General features: G+C 55.5%; 1 protein-coding gene across 3 annotated transcripts in view; it reads left to right on the top strand.

The window, feature by feature from the left end:
- ZSWIM5 (zinc finger SWIM-type containing 5) overlaps positions 1–23,060 on the top strand; it is a gene marked incomplete at its 5' end in the record, with an annotated part of 87,502 nt that overhangs the window by 57,572 nt on the left and 6,870 nt on the right. For all 3 annotated transcript variants that reach the window (XM_084527974.1, XM_084527975.1, XM_084527976.1), the window contains 7 exons: positions 5,799–6,155; positions 12,360–12,508; positions 13,061–13,211; positions 17,781–17,960; positions 20,268–20,444; positions 22,160–22,306; positions 22,769–22,906. In XM_084527974.1, coding sequence (XP_084384100.1) covers positions 5,799–6,155; positions 12,360–12,508; positions 13,061–13,211; positions 17,781–17,960; positions 20,268–20,444; positions 22,160–22,306; positions 22,769–22,906 — 1,299 coding nt within the window. The remainder of the gene's footprint in view (positions 1–5,798; positions 6,156–12,359; positions 12,509–13,060; positions 13,212–17,780; positions 17,961–20,267; positions 20,445–22,159; positions 22,307–22,768; positions 22,907–23,060) is intronic.

Raw genomic sequence — 23,060 nt, 5'->3', positions numbered from 1 at the left:
ATCCATTTGTCACAAAAAGAAATTGCTTTGGAGGGGGTGGGGGGGGGCATGCAAATCCATACGAGCCCTTTCCTCATTGAATCGCTTGAAGCATGGATTCCCTCTTTTGCAAGAGAGAAATTGCAATTGATTCAGCCTTTACCTCTTTCTTTTTGTCTGCCAGCGCTCTGAAAAGGCACATTTTATCTGTGTGTGACAACACCTGCCTGGGGTGCCTCTCATTGAGCTCTGCTGAATCAAAAGAGCAACAAGAAAAGTGGGTTTAATTGCACACATCTTCAGCGGAGTCTTTCTTGCACTTACAGCACAAAAGGCCAGCCCTGCGCTGTTTGAATGGAGCCTGGGAGGGCTGGAGTGAGCAGTACTCTCCATTACTATCAGAGGCAGATGATTCACTTTGCCGGAGCATTGTCATGTGCAAATGAGTTCATGAGCCCATCTCCTTTCCAACTGCAAGGTCAGAGACTGAGCAATTGTCGGGATCAGCCGGCTGGAGGAATTGATCTATTAGCTGGAAAGCTTTCGGAGATTTTACTAACCTCCGCTTCCTACCGCGTAAGCACACAGACACCTTCCTCCCATGGGTGTTGTCTACATTACAAATATTGACTGATTTTAAGTTCACATTTGGAAAGCTGCTGTTTCAAGGCTCGGAAATGTGACCAAGAATGGCTTATAAATAACACTCGGTGCAGCAATTATTATTCATTGCTAGTTATGGCTTTCACACAGTGGAAAAACAAATGGTTTTTCCACTACAAGCTGGAGCTGCAGTCCGTTTAATCACCGAGGAGCTTGGAATCGCTTTAGTTTAAAATACCTTTCCGCTGTGGTTTGGAAATTTTAAAAATATTTGGGTCATGGTAACCTAGTGTATATGACTCGCGTTGAAGATCCCGGTTTACCTTGTCTGCATCTGCCAAGCCCCATAAATATCTGTGTAGCCTTTCCCATTTGTTTTCTTTTCAGGGCTCTTTGTGTCTGGCAGTCCTGCAGGCTGGAGAACAGCAGGTTCTTGGTGGGGAAGCTGTGGTGCAGAGCTGATCGTCCTCCTGTTCCCAGTGCTGTCTCCGCTGGGCATCCCTTGTGGGCAGAGAGGAGGAAGGCAGGGAAGGGTGCTTGGAGCCTCCTGGTTTATTGAGGTGGATGAAACCAGGGCTTGGGTGAGCCCAGTTGATGCCATCCAGGCCACGCTGTGCGATGTGTGCATTTATTATCCTTACGTGAAGGCTTTCTGGGCAGGTTTGGAAGAGAGCAGCAGCCTGTCGTGCTGCTAACACAGCGCTGAGGTGGGTCAGCCTGGGGAGAGGCGGGTTCCTGGGCAAGGAGAGCGGTGAGGAAGGGAGATCACATTGCTCTTTCTGGTCCTAATGGAGCACAAAGTGTCTGGCTGGAGCCAGCTTGCTCAGGGGACTGGATGTGGTTGCCTTTTTACTAGGCAGAGCCATTCCTTGACTTGCTCCAAGGTGTCTACAAAGACCTCCAAGACCAAGAAAAGCCTGCAGGAGCCCCCGTGGCATGAAGGAACACTCCCCGCATTATCCATACATTCGTGATCCCACTTCTCTTGTGCAGCAATGCCCATGGAGATGCTCAGGTGGTTTCTGGCTTCTGCTGGTCCTGGGTTCCACCCCGGGGATGGCAGCTCTCACGTGAAGGCTGCCTCGCCGGCGGGACCGTGCCAGCGCACGTGCCGTGCCTGGGAAGAACGAGCTCGTTTTTTCCAAGAGGCACAACTCTGCGAATGACAACTGTGACTTCTGCCGGAGCCACGGTGTGAAATCTGGGGGCTGGCTGCGAGCAGCAACTGCTGGGAGGGAGCAGAGCCGAGCTCTCGAGTTCCCGTCTGGTGCTGTAGCTGCTCCTCGTCATCCTCCTCGGGGTGCTGGTGTGCTCTAGAGGACGTGGTTACAGGAACCCAGGTCACACCAGGGTTTTGCTTGTTTCTGGGGTTTCAGTTTCCGCCCGTGGTCTGTGACTAGGCTCGTAGATGACTTTGTTTTGGAAAGGCTGAGCAAAATCAGTCGATCTGTGACGGCGGTGACTCCAGCCTGCCCGTCGCTGAACCTCGGGTGTTTTGGTGCAACCAGCTCGCGTGCTGGCTTTGCCAACCCCTGCCTTTTGCTGGAGGACCCAGGTGTGTTTGGAGGAGGTTTTGGCTGCTGCGGTCTTGCCCTCTGAAACCAGAACCATCTTCTCCATCCTACTTTTGGGGATTATCACTGCTCTAGGAGGGCCAGAAGGTCTGGTGGTCTCCTGACAGGTGACTCGTGGACACCTGGCTTCCAAATAGCTGAAGGACTCTGGCTGCTCTTGTAGAGCTGGAAGAGCTTGCAAAGCTCCTTTTGCTTGAGTAGATTTAGAGATCAAAGATTTTTCCATCTTGGTTCAAGATACTTTTGTTGAGGCCTTGTCTTAAGAGCAGAGCCTCCTGTGCTGGAGCTCCTGCTAAAGGCTTGGTGCTCCACAGGGGGTTGGGAGCCCAGGGGTGTTTTGAGGATCCGTGCTCCTCCCAGCCCACGGGGTTTATAAGCCCTGAAGGGGAAAATGCTGCCCAGCTAATGAGTTTAGAAGTGCCACCGGTGTGGAGCTCGCAAGCTCCCAGCAGCCATCTCCAGGGCCTGTTTTAATTTAAATCAGAGGCACAACATCCTGCAACACTAATGCAACACCACCAGAGCAGAGGCTCTGGGGGCAGATCCGCCGTGGCAGGAAAAGGTCCCTGCTCCGGCGTTCGGCCCGGGTTTGATGGATAAGGGCAATTAGGAGGGAGACGGGCAAGTGGTGCGGTGTGTGACCGTGTGTGACCATGTTCAGAGCAGGGCTTGTGCTGATTTATCAGCACCCAGCTCCTCGTGCACCCTGGCTCAAAGGGGCATCCACCAGGAGGCATCCGCGATGGACGTAGGGCAGGCTGTTCTGGGGCAGGGAGGAGCCAAAGTTTTTTTTTTTCTTGGGACAAAGCTGGGCTCAGATGCGGTGTAACGAGGCTGTAGTTACAAAGATGATACTTAATTATTTCTTTTTTCATGGCATTCGAGCCCTGGCACTGTCACTTTGCTGGCAGCAAATCAAACGCCAAGTTAGCTTATGCTGGATGCGTGCTAGGAACAGAAGATGAAGTCCTAGATAAGCACTCGGCTGTAGGAACTTCTTAAATGGAAACGTGCAGGGGGGATGCGGGGAGAGGTGTTTGGGTTTGTGTGGACCACAAGTGCGTGCTTCGATGGCTGATGGAGTAACCACCCTGAGCCCTACCCTATAACCACCACCTCTGGGATAGCGACACCGTTAAACCCCCTGAAAGGGAAGGAAAGGATTTTGGAGTCCAAAAAAGCTATTTTTCTTTAAAGGAACAGTCCTGGCCCAGCTGTACGGGGGGTGAGCAGTCCCCTCCTGCCGATGGAGATGAGATCAGGGCTGAGCGTGGCGGCTGCGAGCCGACCTCGCGCTCATGTAAATATTCCCAAATAACGCTGTTGTTCCCGCGGGCTCCCCTCTCCTCCCCCCTCACCGTGTTTAATTTCTGACTAAGCTTTTGATAAATGTTTTGTGTAGAGTTTCTAGTTTATCTTAAATAGACCTGCTGCCACGACAACTGAAATCTAAACTGACCCCGGGCTCGTGGCTCGGGTGCCAGATAAACTTGGCTGCTGCAGGCGCGCCGAGCAGTCCTGGACGAGGCGAAAACCCACGCTACGAATGGTGAGGACCAGTTGTTGGGGAGCTCATTTTTTTGGGGCGCTCATTTTTTGGGATATCCCATGCCTCCACAGCTGGGTAAGGCTGTGTCCGAGCTGCAGAGCAGTATGAGTTGATGTTTTTGGGCAAATTTCCTCTTGTGGAAAGCCAGATTCAGACCACGGTTGAAAGGTTTTCAGGCTGCCACCTGTCTGAAGCAGGTTGTTGGGTGAAACGAGCCGAGTTCCTCCAGCCTTACGCTGGCTGGCCTCAAGTGGGGTCTGGCCTGCGATCCTGGCGGCGTGATTCTTTAAGGCAGTGTTTATGGCCAGCAATTTGTCTTTAAAGGGCTTCATCCACACGTGATTATGCTCGCATGGGTGTCCGTACACGTACGTACATACATCATTGCTCAGGAACGTCATTTCCAATCCTTTTTAACTTGCTCAGAAAGTAAACTCGGGAGAAGCTGGCAGGGAGTCGGCGCAGCCTGCCAAGCGCCACGGACCAGAGAAGTGGTAAAACATAAACACTTCGGGGTTTATCCTCGAGATCTACGCGGCGTGGCTGCCGAGGGCTGCACCTCCGCCGTGGCGCTTCCACTGCCGCCGGCTGCGCGAGCGAGAAGGCAGCGCGGGGCTGTCCGTCCGTCCGTGGCTGTCTGTCTCTGTCCGTCCATCCATCCCTGCCCTCCCGAGGTTAAGCACCGCCGTGTTGGGCGCTCTGCGGCCACGCGACGTGGGGGTTTTTGGTCGGTGGTTGAGGAGCAGGTCTGCTCCCCCCCCCCCTCCCGTGCGCTAAAGTGAAAGCAGACCTCCTTGACACTTAATCAGATTTGAATGTGGTTTTTGGCGTGGCTTTAAAGAGACTGGCAGTGAATAGCTGGTTTTGATGCCATTTATTAAAAACCTCTGGTAAAATTTGTCTCGGAAAGCCTTTGTGCGAGCTGGCAAACACACAAGGGTTTGATGCAGTTAATGTATTTTAATCTCCCCCCCCGCCCCCTCTCCTCGTCTGTCGTTAATTGTGGGCCTCTCAGCTGTCTGCCGCCTTCTCCAGGGGGATGGCAGGCTCTGCAGAGCCCTCTATTCAAACCTGGGCTTAACGAGGGTCCAGGGGCATGGAGGCAAGTGAGCATCCTCTGCGGGGAGCAGGGCCGGGCCATGCAGGGACGGGCACCATGCTGCCCTCAGCATGGGGGTGCCAAAGGGGCACCCTCATTGACCTCCTTGGCCTTGTCCTCCTCTGAGGAAAAGGGAGAAGGGAGGAGGAGGCAGATGGGTGCTAAGTGCTGGTCTTTGACCTCCTTGGTAGCTTGCTTGTGTGATTGGCTCCCTGGGAGCATCTGGAGCATCTTCTCCCAGCCGTGGTTCCAACGTGAGGTTGGTGCACATCCAGTCTCTTCTCTCTTCTTTGGGCAGAAGAGCTCAGAGCTGTGGTCGTGCCCTGGAGCGCTCTGCCCGGTTGAGGGAATGAAGCTGGAGTTGCGTTGTGTTCAATTTTACGTTGTCTGCCTCACCAAAGAGAAGAAAACCTGGCCTTTCCCTGCCTCTTGCTCACGTGCGTTATGGTGCGAATTCAGCGAGAGGGAGGCGCGGATGAGGATTGCTCCCAGGAGGGAAAGAGGCTGAGAGACTCTTAAACAAATGAGAACCGAGCGGCTTCGCTCTTCCCCTGTGGTTTGGCAGTTAAATAAACTCACCGAAGAGGCTGGCTGCACGCACGTGCTGGTGCCGAGCCACGTTTGCTCGCGGGCTGGGTTCTGGGTGACACTGGATGGGTGCCAGGATGGTGCGGCGCGGCTCTCGAGTCCATTGCGCACACACGCACGTGTTCCTCTGGCAGTGAGTGTTGCTTCTTGGGTGTCTGTCTGGGTTATTTGGGCTGAAGTCAGCGAATTCAAGGTGAACTGACTTGTTGGCTGTACTTGGGAAGGAGGGAGACTGAGAAAATCCCTTCCCCAGTGCAGGGATTTTGTCCTTGGGTGATGCACTACTCAAAACAGAGATGCAGCAGTGGCCTTTGCTGGCCACGTCCACCTTCCAGAGCTTGCGTGGGTGGTCGTGGAGAGAATAAAACTGATGTCATCTTTCCCTCTTCTCCTTTCTCCTCTCCAGGGTTCCACCTCAGTGGGACGGTGACCGAGCCAGCAACCGCGACAGAACCAGAGATGACCTACAAGGTGGCCATCAGCTTCGACCGCTGCAAAATCACCTCCGTGACGTGTGGCTGTGGGAACAAGGACATTTTTTACTGCGCCCATGTTGTGGCGCTTTCGCTGTACAGGATCCGCAAACCGGACCAGGTCAAACTCCGTCTTCCCATTTCAGAGACCCTTTTCCAGATGAACAGGGACCAGCTCCAGAAGTTTGTTCAGTATTTGATCACAGCACACCACACTGAGGTGTTGCCCACTGCCCAGAAGCTGGCTGATGAGATTCTGTCCTCCAACTCGGAAATCAACCAAGTGCACGGTAATTTCTTGTTCCTACCTTGCTGGCTCAGTGCTAATCCAGTTTTTGGGGGGCTGGGTTTCACAGTGATGGTGCTGGCCTTGGTTTTTCCATATTCATTGCTGCACAGTGTCAATATTGGTACCACTTTGGTGTTGGCCATGTGCCCCCATTCTGCCCTCTGTTTTTCCTTGTATGTTTATCCATCAAACACCAACTTCAACAGGCAAGAAAGAACAGAGCAAGCAGGCTAGTGGTACATGAGGAACAGCTGAGATGAGCATGGAAAAGCCAGGCATGGAGGAAGGAAGCCGGTTTGCTCCCCAGCACAGAGGGTTGTTTTGGGGACACGATGCTGGGACACTGGGGACTGGGAGGCGCAGTGGGGACGTGGCTCCTCTAGCCCGCAGTGATGCGGTGCCAGCCCAGCCCTGCATGGTGCTAAGTCAGATGTGACTGAGCCAGCAGGAGATAAAGCTTTAATCTCCGTGGGTGCTAATTTGCCCATAATAAATGAGCGTTGCTGTCCTGACCTACTCCACAAAGGCGGCAGAGGGGATGTGTCATGGGGCTTTGTGTTCAGAAGATGCTTTTGACTTCCTCCCCCAGAAGGCGCCAGCTGGGGGTTGGTGCCTGTCCCAGCCCTGCTGACCGGGACGTGGTCAGGCCCCTGGAGCTCCCTTTGCAGCACCATTTGGTGCTCCTGCTGCATCCTGCCCAGGACCTGAGGTTGCCCCAGGGCCTCCGGTAACGAACCACTCCGCACCGCGCCTGGCCCTGCAGCTGGAAAGCGGAGATAATAAACACTTATCTGCCACGGAAGGGCGTTGCGGGGATTAACACATGCCTCTTAGCTGCTCTGAAGATGAAAAGCCCCATATGCAGCCTAAAATAGGATCTGAACTGGTTGCATCCACATGTAGCAGCGGGGCCAGGGGTCCACCTCCATCCTAGTGGTGATGGCAGCTCTGATCTCAGATGTTTTCCCCTCCCCTCCCTCTTGCTTCTACCTTGGGAGAGGCTTTTGTCTCTTCCACATCTGCTGTGTGAGTGGTTGTGCTCGGAAATTCCTGGTTTGGGGGCATTTCCTCATTTTTGGGTGTTGGAAAGGAATGAAGAGCAAGAATCTGACGAGGTCCTCTCACCACCTGAACTGATTCACTGAAGTAGAGATTGGGCAAGGTCTCGTTTGTGCCGTTCTTTGAGGCTGTGTTCTCCTGAGCAGACTGAAGAAAAGCTTTCAAGGCCCTGAGTATTTATTGCTCTAGAGTCAGCAAAAGGCTTGGTGATTGAGACTCTTACAAAGATACAGCTGTTGGCTCTGGTTCAGTATCTGCCTCTTGTTTTTACAAGTGGCTTTAAAAAACAAAGCCAAAATTCGCTGCCCATTCAGAGTCATGCAACTTCGTGCCCTCCGGTGTGAGGTTTTGAGCACGTTGCCCTGTCGCACCGGAGGAGCTGCCCATCCCGTCTGACACCCGTCTGGCAGCCCCAGCAGCGAGTGAGCTCCTCTGCGAGCAGACCTAAAGCCCGATCCCATCCCAGGGAAGGATGTGGAAGATGGGCATGGAGATGATGCGAAGCTAAAAGATGCTGCGGGGCTCTGGGTGTCACAGCAATCCGGCAGCTCCGCTGGGGCTCCAGCTGTCAGGGATCCAAACTTCCCCCGCGCTTTGCTCTTCCCAGCTGCAGTTCAGGCATTTATGGAGGGTCCCCGATGCTGGGTTTTGAAATCCTTTAAGGTAAGCTTTAAATAGCACTTCATGTGCTTACGTGCGTGTTTCTTGGCCTCTGCAGCCCAAACAGTAACCCAGTGTGTGCCCGGCAGCACACAGAGGTTATTACACCGCGAAGCGAGAACAGCCTCTCCAGAAACTATAATTTTTATTTTATTTTTTTCATTTCTTCCAAGGAGAGGTCTGTTTAGCTTCAGGTTAGCATGGAATCTGGTCACCGAAGTGCTGCTCCTTCCGTGTCGGCGGTGGAGGAGCCAGTGCTGCAGCTTGGGAGCATCTCCGGGAATGTCCCTTGTGCAGCGGGAACGTCTGCTTTGGAAATTAGGGCTGCTCTTCCCCCCTCCGCAGAGCCTGAACAGCAGAGATTGCAGGCAGTCCTCAGGAGGGCTCGCGTTAGGGCTTCAGACCTCTCTGCTCCTTGCAGGAGGCTGCGCCGCGTGCTGCGCTCCCCGCCCGCCTTCCTAGAAGGAAATGCAAACTCTCCAGTAACGCCACGGCCTCGGAGCGCAGCCAAGGCACTCGCTCGCTCTCTGAGGGCTCAATCAGCGCGGAGAGCCTAGGTGTGCCGGGCTGCCTGCTTCCCACTTGACCTCTGTGTGCTGAAGTAGGTCACGTTTCTGCTCCGGCAGATCGCTGCAAAGGGCAGCGCGCTCGTAGCCAGCGTCTCGTGTGTCTCGCTCCTCGCTGCTCGGCGTCTGAAGTGGCAGCTCGAACGGGGAGACCGCAGAGGCTTTCGGTTTCCCCTCGCTGAGCGCGTTCCTGCTGCTGGTGGAAACATTCAGCCTGACTGTCCGGCACGGAGCGAAGCTGAAGGTGGTCGTTACGCCAGGCAACGTGACTTGCTGCTGCCTGGGGACAGCCAGGACCTGCAGCTGGACAGTTTGGGTCCAGCGGAGCGTTTGGTGGTGGCCACCTTGTCCCCCTCGCAAGGAGGGGGCTCTGCCAGCCCCGCTGTTCCTGTCTCAGTGCTCACACCATCCTCGCTGTGCTTGGGCATGGCCGGGAGAGCTGCTGCCCTCAGGAGATGTGGTGAGGGCTGTCTGTCTGCCCCGTGGAGATGCCGGCCGATGACAGGGTGTCCGTGGTGCTCAGCCAGTCCCAGCCATAAAGGCTTTTTGTGCTCTTCCCAGCCAGAAGGGGGAAAAGCCACAAAACCTCTGCACTGCGAGGCAGCTCCCTCTGAGGATAATCTTGCTGAGAGTCAGCTCAAACAGCCAGCTGACCTCTCTGGTCCCTCAGGGTCCTTTACCTGCTGTCCAGCCTCGCTTCTTGTACCCAGCACGCTGGCTGGGTAGGAGATACCTGCCCACCCGTCCCGTCACACTGAGCCACAGCTGGTGCCTGACGAGCCCTCGGGTGGTCTTTAACTTCCAGGTCATCCCACAACAGTGTCTGGAGGGCTGAATAAGGCACTGGGAAATCCATTCGAAATTCTGCCTTCCTGCTGGGGAGGAGGAGAAGGTCAGGTCTCCAGAGGATTTGCCTTCCTGGTTGCTGAGCTGATAGAAATTCGAGGGAAAATGATCCACCGGAGTGCTCGAGAGAAGGGCTCTGCCAAGCGACTCTTCCCCCAGGCCTTGCAGAGCCTCTGGGGTTACTGAATCCCCTCCAGAGTGGTGCCTGGCAAAGGGCTTCCCAGAAATGGGTGGCCCTGATCCCGGTAGGGGGGTCCACGTGCCATCGTGTGGCCGTGCCATCTTTGTCCCCGTCACCACAGCCCGCCCTGGTTCTCGAGGTGCCCGTGGTGGGCACGGGACTGCTGCCAGCAGCTCCTTTGGTCACGCACAGGAGCCGAAGGGTTTCACTCCCTCGATTGCTGTCAGATGTCTCTGACTCTTCAGGCTGCCTCCAGAGGCTCCCTCCAATCTGCCTCCACTTAAAAATGCGATGGGAGGCTTGGGAGGCTCGGCGGAGGTTGGTGCCTCACTCCCTCGCGTTGCCGCTATTTTTATCCCTTGCTAGAGTTCATTTCCTTTCTGGTGCGTGGTTATTTTCTCTTTGAGGTTTTCTGTTGTTTGTTTATTTGTCCGTATCCTGCCCCCGCTCCCTCTCCGATCTGGGTGGCTCTTCCTTCGCTCCTGGTTTCTTTCCAACCGCTGGAGATGCAGCCCGGAGGCTTTTGGCAGCGCTGCGTGCAGTCATGAGATGGCCTTTGTGAACCATTCCGCGGTTCAGGAGCTCGCCCAGGGCCACTTACCAGCACGTTTTGCTCTTCTCCTCCAGACCTGCAGCGGGTACTGGGATGCTCCGGTGCCTTGGTGCGAGCCACGAGGGTCCCAGCGCCTCTCCAGCCCCCCAAACCTGCTGCTTTCCGCTCCAGGAGAGGCTTTGCTTCTCCTCACCTTCAGCAGCTACTGGCTGAGCGAGCTGTTAGGTTTTCCATGCCTGGCTTTGTTCTGTTTTCTCACCCAGGATTTTTTTTTCCCATTCCTTATTTCTCAGCCTTCACATCCTCTCCGGCGAGGTCTCTCCTGGGTGCCAAATAGTTAAGCGCCGAGCCCTTGGCGAGGGAGGGGTCCCCGCTGGAGTGATTGATGGCGTTTTTATCTCTGTTTCTACAGCCAGTGTAAATGGGCTTGTGAAACACTCTTTCCACTCGAGACGCATGCTGGTGTTTCCTTAAATCTGGATCCCGCAGGACAAAGATCAAGCACATCTGAAACAGGCTCTTTGGATCAGGAATGCTGCTATATGAGAGACGTGTTACGCAGGCTTGGGGCTGTTTTACATGCCGTTCCCTGCTAGTTTGGAGCAGAGACATGGAATCACTCGTCAGCTACGTCACGGCATGCCACTGGCGATGCCACCACGGCGTGAGCGTTGGCAATGGGAAGTGGACGAATCCTGCCATGAATATTTAAACACCGCGCAAATCCTCTTTGTTTGCTCTTAAATGTTTATCCAGCTCCCCGGTGTAATTGGGCAGCCCATTAGCCGCCCGTCTGCGTGGCGTGTGTGGGAATCTGCTATTACAGCCCCCCCCCGTATGAAGCTGTGATACGAGAGCAAAATAAATGTAGGAGTCAACGCGGGTTTTGTTTGGAGCGGCGGGCGCTGCCTCGCTAATTCGGCTGCGGTCAGAGCCCAAACGTGAGAAGTGCTCCGTGTGGTGTGTGGGAGGAGGAGGTTTTATTTAGCTGCACGCCGCTTTCCCCGCTGCCTGCTGGTGCTTACGTGCGAGCAGCCCGTGTTGGGGCAGCCCTGGGAACCCCGCAAAAACGCAGCCGCTTCCTGCACCTCGCCTCTTCCTCTCCTTTGAGCCATCCTGGGGGCCTCGGTGAGGGACTGAGGATGGGCTGAGCTTTGGGATGGGTCACAAGCATCAGTGCCCGCCTGGTCCCTACAGAGGCAGCCAGATGATCCTACAGAGGTGACCTGGCTGATGTGGAAAGCCACAGCTGGGAGGAGAGGGCAGCGTGCTCGGAGGGGGATGTGAGGAGTGCAAGCGTCTGGGAAGCCTCGGTGATGGGTGCGGGATAAGCGCTCGTGGCAGACAGATTAGTCATCGGTTCCTGATACGGGATAATCGCTGGCTTGTCTGCTCTTTATCTGCGAGGGGGAGCGGAGATAAGGACGGGCTTGGGGGAGGGAAGGAAGAGGCACGGAAAACCGAAACACGCTGCAGGCGGGGTGAGCAGTGCTCAGCGTGCCGGTTTGTGATGGCACAGGGAGCACGACTGGGTCGCGTGCGGTGCTGGTTCCCTTCCTCCCAACACGGGGCCGTGGGTGAGAGCCCCTGCGCTCAGCCAGGGGCTGTGTTCTCCTTTCTGCTGCTTCAGATCCTGTCCTAATTACGTTGTTCTGTCAACTATAAATTATTTGCAGAGGGAGCAGCAGCATCCTCTCCCGGCAGCGCGGTGCGGGCAGTGCCCGGGGCTTGCTCCTGGGCAAGAATTATTAGCGGAAATTAAAGGAATTTTGTAAAGGACGTTAAATACAAATAGCTGGATCTTATCAGGTCAGGAGGCATCCTCAGCCTTTGCCGGAGGAGCAAAACCCCTCGGGTTGATGTCCTTCTGTTTATAAGCTAAGGAGAGAGAGTCGCCTTGCTGAGCAGACAGCCTGGAGCTGCCTTTCCATGAATCAGTTCCTGGTCAGTGCTGGGCCGTGCTTGGCACCCCACGTGGGAGCAGGGAGCAGTGGGAGAGGAGATGTCCATTCCCTGGCCGGAGCCCAGTCAAGTGGGGAAGACATCGTTAAGAATTAATTGGAAATACGGCTGCAGCTTCCCCTGGCTGTCCGTGCAGCCCTCTGCTCTTCCCACGCTGGCTCCCTTCCTCGCTCAGGAAGGAGACGGTGGGAGAGGATGGCTAAAGCTGAGCCGAGCATCTTCTAGCCACAGTGCTCCTGCAGAGCCCCCACTGAGAAATCTGAAAAGTTCTTTTTTAGGGATAAAATAGCTGTGTTTTTTATTTTATCTTGGTTGTTGCAAACTGGCTCTGGTGCTACAAACCCCGTTGTCTCTTTTTCCTCCCTCCTTGTCCCCCAGGTGCTCCTGACCCCACTGCTGGAGCCAGCATCGATGACGAGAACTGCTGGCACCTGGACGAAGAGCAGGTCCGAGAGCAGGTGAAGCTGTTCCTATCTCAGGGAGGGTACTACGGCTCGGGGAAGCAGCTCAACTCCATGTTTGCCAAGGTGAGGAGGAGCTGGCTGCTCTCTTTTTCGCCGCGCTCTGCTCGACGTGTCACGTAGCCGGCGGCTTGCTGCCCGCCCTGGCACGGTGCCCGTCACAGCTGGGAATCTCTGCTCCAGTGCCTTCTCGCCCGGTCGCTGAGCTGGCGGTTGTAATCCAGGCTTTGGGTCAGCCTTGGGTTGTCCCAACCTCTCTCCAGGCAGGTCCCTGCCTCCCACGCAGTGGATCCTGCATGAACTGGGGCTTTTCCCCCATCTCCCCATTGGCTCTGCAGAGGGAAATCCAACCTGGCCACTTGCAGACCCTACCAAGACCATGGAGAGGTGGCACCAGCCTATGGGTTCTACTCTTTCTTTGCATTAGGACTTTGTTTTCGGGTTCCTTATTGCTTGGTCCTCTTTGCTCAGCTGGACTCAAACCAGCCAGGTCGCAGCATCATAACGCGTAGTCTGGACACCCAGACTGTGAGGGAGACAGCGATTGGCATCCAGGTCTTAAACACATCTGGGGGACCACAGTTTGTCTCACAAAAACCTCCTCTCTGCCCTTCCCAGGTCCGGGAGATGCTGCGCATGAGGGACTCCAACGGGGCCAGGATGCTGACGCTGATCACGGAGCAGTTCATGGCCGACCCTCGGCTCTCCCTCTGGAGGCAGCAGGGAACGGGCATAACGGAGAAGTGCCGGCAGCTCTGGGACGAGCTGGGTAAGGGTCACCATGAGCACCAGCGGGGTGGCCTGGGCTGCTGGGACATCAGACCTTGTCCCGTGGGCTTTTGGGGCTCTACCAGAGCTCACCCCGCATCCCCAGCCAACCTGCGGGCAGAGACTCTGACAGGTGCCAGAAGTTTGCTCTGTGCCCTGCTATGCCTAGGAGGGAGGAAGGGATGAGGCCTCTGTCTGGTCTGTCTGCCTGCTGCTCAGGTTTTTTGGGGACTGTATTTTGGGGGAATGAGGCTTCTGTCTGTCCAGTGTCTGTGTTTGGTGTGCTGCCCCAAAGCCTTGGTGAGGCCATCCTGGGGGCTGGATTAGCCCAGCTGTAGAAGTGCCATTCCTGCAGGAACCACAATCGCAAGGGAGAGAGGCAGCTGCATAAGTCTTGTCCCATCTAACAAGTTTCTGCCAGCGCTGGTGCAGGTTTCCAGGGTGAGAGGTGAAGGATGGGCACTGCAGAGCCTGGCTTTAATAGAAATACAACTCTGGGTAATTCTAGGTAAGCACCTTAGGCACCAGCTCAGCTGGCTGACACCGTAATATCATTAGAATAAAGCATTTAGATGACGTGAGCCCAGCGGGGCTGGTTGTGTGGTAGAGTTTACCCAGCTCTCCTGGACATCTGGGATCATGGGTGAGTAGTTTGGCTTGTGCCATGGTTTCACCATGAGTCTGAGCCGTTCTGCAGCCTGGTAGCAGGAGAGATGCTGTGGAAAGGCAGGGGCTCATGGCCTGGGACCAAAGGGACGTTGTAGAGCTAGAAGAAGGATGAGGTTGGATGGTCCAAGATCTGGAGCCCCGTCTGTAGGGGGAAGAGCTATGGCTGCACGGGCTTTGGTGTGGAGGAGAGGCTTGGGGAAGGTGTAATACACTGGTAAAATCAGCAATGGCTCGTGAAGTTGCCAGGAGGTGAGCAGAGGGCAAACTAAAGGTGTTCCTACCAAACTGCACTGTGAACTCCCTGCCTTGGGACCCTCTGAGGCTGAAAGCTTAGAGGAGGATGAAAATCACTTAGAAAGAGGAGGAGAAATGGGCTGCTGAGCACAGGTGCCACTTCTCTTTCAAGAAGTCCTTGAATCACAGATTGTGGGAGGGTGGACGGCTTTCCCGGTGAAGTATCTCTCCACATTTGCCCTGCTCTTACAGCTTCCCTTAAGTGCCTGTCCCTGCCACGGGAGACGGGATACCAGGTAGGAGGATCTGTGGTCTGAGCCACTGGAGCAGGTCTCGGGGCAGGAATTTGTGAAGTTGGCCAATTTAATTCCCCATGCCATCAGCATCTGGAGCGGCAGCGCGGTGAATGGCTGGTTTCTGACCACCTCGAGGACCCCCTCCACGAAATCACACCGCCCTAAGTGGTCTTGTCTGCAAAATGCTCGATAACCGGCAGTCGGCTGCCAGGCTGCTTGCAAAACATCCTCGACAGGGTCTGTCTGTGCAGTGGGCTGGGGGCAGAAGCCCCCCATGGAGCTGTCTCAGGGCAGCAACGGGCAGGAACTCATCCAGGAGCGCAGCCCAGGTGCCAAACGAAGGCAGCCGCAGCCGTGAGCACGGCCAGGCAGGACGGGATGCCTCGCTCCTGCCTGCGGTTCCCTGGATGGAAATAAGCACGCGGGCTCTGCAGAGCCGATCCCTGCTCGCCTGCCAAAAAGATATTTCCAGGATTTGGAAGGGTTGGATGTGCAAGAATCCCGGAGAGGTGGCCAAATCCACCACGCCAGAATTTCCACATGGAAGAAAGCAAACACATCTGCGAAATGTGGCTGGATGGGTGTCTAGGCAGGCCTGGAGAGCAGCAGTTTGCCCAGAGCTACGGATGATTTGGTCTGCCTTCAAACCAGACAGCGAAGCCCAGAGCCCTCCCTCTCTTCCCAGCACACCCGAAGGGTAAATGGTCAGGTTCGGGTCCTGGCCTAACCTTGCAAGGACCGGGTCGGTGCACTTCATTTTTTTGGTCAGCAAAGCAGGAGGAAGCAACAGCACGTCCCCATCAGCAGATGGCACGGTGGCCGGGGAACATCAGGGCCATGATGAGGCAGGGTTGGTGTGACAGCAGGTGAGACGTGCTGCTGGCCAGCACACGTCAGAGGGAGCAGCTCGCCCGGCAACACGCTTGGGGAGAAGTGGGCAGCTCTGTTTTGGGGGTGCCAAAGCTGCCCTGCACCAGCACTGCTGGGCGTTGCCAAATGGAGAGGGGCAGGAGGGGAAAGAGCCCCCCTGGCAGCTGCTGTAGCCGGCCCCGGACGTTATTTTGGGCAAGCATTTAATAATTAATCGTCGATTTTAACAAAGACTGCATCACCGACTTGCGTGGGATTGGAAGAAGATCAGCCTTAAAGAAGATTGCGGATTTATACTGGGTAAAATGTAAAGGATTTTGCAGGATTTTGGAGTTAAAAAAAAAGAAAAAAAAAGAAAAAAAAAAAAAGGCATCATTTGCATGTGTGTGTCTGCTGCCAACTGAACATCTACTGCCCCGTCTGCTGGGGAGCCAAGGGAAAGACCTGCTGGGGAGGGAGCTGCGTGGCGTGGGAGTATTTGCCCCGGCGCATTAGTACTTACGATTAAAGCCTAATTACAAAAAATAGACGAAAAAAAAAAACAGCTGAAGTGCAGCCTGACCTTAATCTGCCTGGAGACGGGTTTATTTATCTCGGCCACTTGTTTACAGTGGGGAATTTCAGCAGATTAAGCTGGGGAGCGACCCTGTGGGAAACGGGAGAATTTCTTTGATGGTTTGGAAACTTCAGCGCAGGATCTGAGTGCCTGCCCTCCCTGGGGCCGGAGCTGGGGACGCCGGGGTGGGAAGGCTCTTGTGACCCCCCCCCTCCTCCACTCGGCCCTGTAATCAAAAAGCATTTTTGTTCAGAGGCTTAGCTTAATCGTGATCTGCCGTTTTGTTCCCCACTTAACCTTCTGCTGTCGGAAAGTTCAGATGAAGGTTTCTGCAGCGTGTGAGCAGACACAAAGTCTGACCCAGCGCGGCGTATCGGCTCGGGACAGGAGTCAGCCGTGTTGTCAGCTGATGTCACTTGGCCAAAGGGCTCAGAAAACCCAACTTTTGCCTTCCCCAGACAACTCTTCACATCTAGGCAGACGCGAATCCCCCTCCCCTCCCTGTCCTCACCTCCCCACCCCATCTTCCCTGCTACAGGGGAACCCAGGGGCAAGGTATTTTGGCAGTCAAAGGGCGCCTCTGAGGGTTTCCCAAAAATAGCCCGCGAAGTCATGAGGATCCCTAGGATCACATCTTCGTGGAGCTGCAGGAGCCAACAATCCAGCGGGCTCATCACGTTCTTGGCCACGGTGGAGCGGGGGCACGGAGCCTCGTCACCACCGCGTGCGCCCGTGGCCGCCCTGGCCTGAAAACTGAGCCCGAGGAATCCCCGGTGGCGATTTAAGGCTGCAGCCTGCGGCACGGGCAGGGGGAGGCAGGCGGAGCTGTGCTCTCCGCTGTTGGAGGTGAAAGCCAAAATCGGCGGAGATTTTTGTGGGGTGAAATTCGTTTGTGAGCTTGGGGGTGTTTGGGGTCTGGGGGTGATGGGGAGGAAGGGGATGGAGTTGTTGTCACCTCTCGTTGTGTTCCCTGCTCTTGCTGCCCAGGGTGCTGGCGTTAGCCAAAAGATAATGTCTTTTTTTCCATGTACAACCAACAGCTGCCCTTCAGCCCCAACGCTTCGGCCCCACGTGCAGCTTAATGTACAGCCTTCAGCTGCTGCCGGCTCCTTCCCTGCATCCCAGCTTGTGGCTCTGCTGGCAGGAGGCCTCCGAGATGCTGCTCATTTTCCAACACGCCCCCAAAACACCACCAAAGCTCTGCTTTGAGGAGAGGGAAGGGCAGGGCAGCGTCTGGGAGTCACGGCTGAGCTCAGTGGTGCCGTGGTGGTCCTGGAGCTGAGGGGCACCCCTGCCTGCGGGATGCGCAGGGCGTGCGCCTGGGAGGGCTCTCGCTGCGAGACATCAAGCCGAGCTCCGGGTTCCTCTGCTGCAGTCTGGGGGCTACTGGGGATTTAAAAAAAAGAAGAGGAGGAAAAAAAGAAGAAAGGAAGAAAATACACTAAATCTCCCTTTTAAATAGTTGAATGCAAATGGCCTGAAGAACAATGGCAGATGAAATAGCATTCTGAGCGGGCTTTAAAGCGCTGGGAACGTGGGTAGGATCAAAATCAGGTTAGTCTTTAGAGATACAGACTCTGCAGCTTGCCAGGATGTTTTTAAGCATGCTTTGATGTGTAGTTCAAACACTAGATTTGTCCTGGCAGACAGAAGCACTCACAAATTCATATACAGCCGGTCTCTTCTTCCCTCCTCCCCACTGTCCCCCATCTCATGAGATTATAATTTAGCTTCATTACAGAGGAGTTTTACTTTTATTTAAAAGCTGGCTAAATCCCCCTCCTGGGTCTGTGCATTATGCTGAAATGAGTTTACGGACGCCGATGGAAATGTTGCAGGCTTTCATGACGAGCGTGGCGGCGGAAAGGCAGAGGCCGGGTGGTGCCGGGGAGCTCTGCCGCACGGGTCCGGCTTGGCACGTCCTTTATCTCTCGGCTTTGTTTAGGGGCGCTGTGGGTGTGCGTCGTGCTGAACCCCCACTGCAAGCTGGAGGAGAAATCCTGCTGGCTCCGGCAGCTGCGGAAGTGGGGCGAGATGGACGTGTGTCCCCTGGAAGATGGCAATTACGGCAACGAGCTTCCCAACATCACCAACGCGCTCACGCAGAGCTCCAGCCACAACCAAGGTGAGGTCAAGGTTGGGGGAAAGGGAATCAGGCCCGTGGCCACGGGCTGCTGTGAAAATTCACCAAAAAAAAGCGTGTTTCCAAAAACGACACGTTCTTTGGTTCGGGGGGAAAGGAAGGCAGCTCGTGCTCAGCACCTCGGTCAGGCAGACGAAAATCAGCACCTCGCTGGGTCCTGGCACGGGGCTGCAGCGGATGCTGAGCCCTGGCTCCGAGCTGCTCCCGCTGACGTCAATGGGAAGCTTACCCGGGGCTGTGCGGGGAGCTGAGCCACACCGTGCCGAGCACTTTTAAAGATCCCCCTCAAACCAAACCCTGCAGAGCGAGCCCCGAGCGCAGCGTGGAGCTTTGGGGGCCCCCAGGGCTGCCAGGTGGGACCCCCGTTCTGATGCAGAGCTTGGGGAAACACAGGGGGCCCCCGGCGCTGCTGGCTGTGAGGGTGTCAGCACCCAGTGAGTTGGTTTCCCATGTTTTTCTGCTCTCATCCCACGGGTGATGTCTCTGGGAGATGGAGAAAACCAAAAGGGTTCTGTTTATGGACACTGATTTTAGATGCCTGAAAATGTTTGGTTATGGGCTGCAGCTGTGGGGGAGTTACGTGTGTTTTGAGCATAAAATCACTTCCAAAGGCCCCTTTTAAGCCATTTGACCGTGGGGAAATTTGGACCTATATGAACAGGCATGCAGAAGTTTTATAGAAAACCGATGCTGCCTGAATTGGTGCGGAGCTGAGCCCTGAAGCCTTTGCTGAGATGTGAAGGTGGGGAGCTGGAGGTGGAGCAGAGCCCCTTCCCTGGCTCCTCAGTCTCACCTGCAGGCCTTGGGTGCAGACTGCAGCGGAGAAGCCACAAGCCAGGGCTGTTAAATGCCATTCAGGTGCGGAGCATACACAGCACAGCTTAGTTAGGAGGTTATTCTTTAGTGCTAAAATGAAAAAAAAAAGACGAAGCAATTTTTGCTTTGCAAAAGACTTCACGTTTAAGCACTTTCCTGAGATAGCCATTGATTGAGACCCACTGCTCTTGCAGTGCCTCCATCTGCTGCACCCTAACTGGCCCTTGGTGCATTCTGTGGAGCCAACTGCCCCGGTGCCACCAGCAGCTCGCTGCGCCGCCCCGTCCCATCCCACGTGCACGTCGCCCGTCGGGAGCAGCTTGGTTTACACCTGGCCCCGCTCCAGGTCCCTCGTGGCCGGGACTCCCTGGTGCTCCCGGCCCTGCTGCCGGGGACTCGCTCGGTATTTGGGGCAGGTCACGCTGTCAGACACACGCGGGCTGCTCCCAAAGCGCCTCGCTCCGCCTGTGCCGAGGGCATCGCAGCTCGCCGAGCACCCCAAGCAGGCAGAAAGCAGAGCCCGAAGGTGTCCTAGGGCTGCTGGTGGTGGGTATGCAAACACCTCGCCAGCCTCCTTTGTTAGTGAGGGATAAGGGCTGGCTCCCCAAATCCTTCCCGTTGAAATAAACCTGCCGGCGGGCGAGGGCTTGGTTCCGTACGCACGAACACCTGTTTAATTTCTAGCCACCTCGGGGTGCCTGCAGCGCTCGGGCTAATTGCTTGTTGCCATCGTTTCCAGCGCGTGTTTACCCAGCCTGGCGGCTCAGCCCTGAGCACAGCCCTTTGTTTTCCCCTCCCGAAGGCGTTGAGCTCAGCCGGTTTGCAGATCGCAGGACCAGCGCTGCGCCGTGTTGGGGGCTCCCTGTTTTGCAACCTGCTTTTTGCCCTCCTGCTTCCAGCGTGGCCGGGGCGATAGCAGGGGGGCTGCAGGCGGCCCTCCTCCTCCTCCCGACGCTGCCTGCCTGTTGTGACCGGGCTGAAATTCTCCTCCTTGCCCCGCAGGTCCCAGACGGGAGGCGAGCAGTTACCTGCTGCCCAGCAGCGCTGTCTGCACAAAACAAAAGCCTCTCGGAAATTTCAGCCTGGATGAGCCAGAGCAGGCAGTTCTAGATTCATCAGAGAGCAATAAGCAGCAGTCGGATTTGTTGCAATCATCAGCCCTGTTTTGTGGGCAAACACCCCGTGTAGGGAAGGAGAAGGACCACACGGATGGGCATGAGCCTAGCAAGCAGGCTGCTCTGTTTTTTTCTGCCGTTAATACACCGCGAGCCTCATTAATGCATTAATAGATAACGAGCCGTGTTGTTTTGGGTTGCACGCTAGCATTCAATACCTTTGAAAATGTCATTTCAGTTGCAGATCAGCTGTGAGCAGGAGCACAGGCAGTTGCTGCAGCCAAGCAGTGGGGTTTAAAATAATGCCCCCCTTCTTCCCAGCCCTCCTGCTGATGGTTTTTTTTTTTTCTCTTCGCAGACTCGCTGGCCAGGCCCCGCCGAACCGTGTTCACCCGGGCCATCGAGGGCTGTGACCTGCACTGGCAGGACAGCCACCTGCAGCGCATCATTAGCAGCGACTTCTACGTGTCCCCGTCCTACCAGCGGGAGGGCGAGAGCCTCCTCTTCAACTCCCAGGGGCAGCCCCTGTGGCTCGGTAAGCATCCAAAACCGCAGCCCTCAGCTGGCCGGGGCGGGTAGGGCTGCTCATGGAGACCCACCTGAGGCATCAAAGAAGCTTTGTTACCACGCATCTGTTCAAGCTTCAACATCCTAACCTGAAAAAAATTCCACGTCCTAAACTGCAAACCCTCAACAGCCACGTGTCCCAGGAGGAGAGGGGGTGAGACAGGGCTTGGGGGGTTCCTGGTGGCTCAGACTGACCCCAAAATGGGTTTGTCAGGCTGGCACCGAGCAAGCCCCCTGCTGCTGGGAGCGCGGCTGCCTCACCCCCACAGCAAGGGAGGTGAATATACAGATACTGAAGGTCAGACCCTGACCCGTGCTGTCTTAGACGAAGCAGGAGAGGGCATTTCTCCTCTGGGAAGGATTTTCCACAGCAGCAGGTCTTCTCCCCAAGCAGCTGTAGCTGGTGGTGTGGGGCTGGTGCCTCCTGGGACTCGGTAAATCTAGCAGGGACATGATGGCCATAGCTCCCCTTCCCCGGGTACAGCCTGGGCTCTGGTGAGCCCTAGGGCCAAGCTGGTTTGTGCGCCTGTTTTTTCTGCTGCAGTTGCCTTGATTTTGGGTTTTGCGCTTTGGCTTTCTTGGCACCCCTTCAGGGACCCTGTGCTGGGAGAGGAGCGTGATTTGTCAGCAGCTTGCAGCAGCTCGCAGCTGAATATTTCATCCACTTAGCAAATGAATAGAGGGAGCAACAAGAAGCTCTTTTGTAGACGTGTTTGTTCTTAAACCTTCCTCCTGTTCCTTTCTGGTGACCTCTGGGACATGGAAACCCCATTTGTGGAGGTGGCTGTCTGCGTTTCCAGAGCTCTCTGATCTCTTCCAGGAATAGAACGATCCCTCTGCTAAAACTTCAGATCTTCTGTGTTTGCCTTTTTTTTTTTTTTTCCCCCTTGGTAGGACATTTTGCAAGAAAATGGGATTTTCGCTGCTTGTTATGCAGCATGGCATGTCATCTGCTCCTGCTAATTTCTCACTCAGTCATAATCCTCTCCACAGTTGCTTGTGATTTCAGGTGAGCAGCGAGCAGCAGGAGCAGATGAATTTCTAAGCAACTGTGAGTCTTGCGGGGGGTTCATGCAACTGTTCCTAATAATAAAACACCAGGCAGGAGAGCTGCAGAAGAGACAGGGTCTCTGCAGAGAGCGCTCCATGCACTCATCAAGGAGGCAGTTCAAATGTCAGCCAAAATCTGCCAGTGCCCCCAGCGCAGAGCTGAGTGCTCGCTGCCTCCTCCCATGTGTCTCCTGCGTAGTGAGAGCTGAGAGAATTGTTTCAGGAGATAATAAGAAGCGTTTGGGTGAGCAGCAGTGAAAGAAATCGCCCTAAAACATGCAGGCTTTAGGAGAAAGGAGAGGCAGGGTTGTATTTGGAGCTGTCATACTGCAGCAGTGGCGCGTTGGAAACGCTTCCACTAGGTAAGGTTGGTGGAAGTCAGGATTTAGGAACTGAAATGGCTGCTGCCAGCTGGCCGTGGTGACAGTGCCGTGAGCATTCCCCGTGGGCAGCCCTGCCAGGAGCAAGGAGAAAGGCAGGACTTCAACGCAGCGAGCAGGCGTTGAGCTGGGGAGTGGGGAAGATGAGAAGAGGATGCCCTGAAGCCTGCTGCTACCAGATTCTCTCCCCACCTCAATAACACCCCCGAATGCCTGTGCTCAGCCACCCGACGTGTATGGCCTTGCCTTGCAGAGCACGTCCCGACAGCCTGCGCTCGGGTGGACGCCCTGCGCTCCCACGGCTACCCCCGGGAAGCTCTGCGGCTGACTGTTGCCATCATCAACACCCTGCGACTGCAGCAGCAAAGGCAGCTGGAAATATATAAGCATCAGAAAAAAGGTAAGGAGCTGAGGTGCTGGAGAAGGGTCCCACCGAGTCTGGTTGGGGTGTCCCAGTGGTGGAGGAGACTTTCTCACAGAGCGCTGCTGCCCCATCCAGGGCAAATGAGCCTTCCCATTATGGACTCATCCTAAATGACTCTGTAAGCTGCAGGTCTGGCTTTGTGGCCACTCCTGTGTCCTCCTGGAGCTGAGGGTGAGCTGCTGCACCTCATGCAGCCTTAAGGACACCTTTTTGTTGGGTGCCTGCTCCCCTTGTTGTCTGTGGCAGCCTGTGTGGTGGCTGCTCTGAGCTTTGTGGCCCATGCAAACTTCCCACGGCCCCTGCTCCCTGGAGGTCCCTGTGTCCCAACCCCACGGGATAAGAAGAGGCCTCTGGTCTTGGAGTCCTCTCTGGGTGCAGAACTCATCTTTAAATTCCTCACTTTTAACTTTTTTTTTTTTTTTCCTCCATATTTTGCAGAGCTGCTGCAGCGAGGAGCAACAACCATCACCAACCTGGAGGGCTGGGTCGGCCACCCTCTGAACCCCATCGGCTGCCTCTTTCTCACCCTGACCGAAGCTTGTAGATTAGAAGAGGAAAATTGCCTTGAAATCTCAGGTATCGGGTGCTCCCCTTGCTCTCTGCCAGCCAACTCCAGCTGAGCCAAGCCCAAGCGGCAGCCCCAGGGTGGTTTGAAGCCCAGTGTCAGCACTCCTGGGCTTCAAACCTCCCCTGTCTCCAGCCCTGGGGTTTGCAGCAGAGCAGGAAAGCT

The sequence above is a fragment of the Aythya ferina genome (assembly GCF_964211825.1).
Source record: "Aythya ferina genome assembly, chromosome: 8".
Lineage (NCBI taxonomy): Eukaryota > Metazoa > Chordata > Aves > Anseriformes > Anatidae > Aythya > Aythya ferina.
Note: the sequence above shows the minus strand (reverse complement) of the source record. Positions and strands in the feature narration are given on the sequence as shown.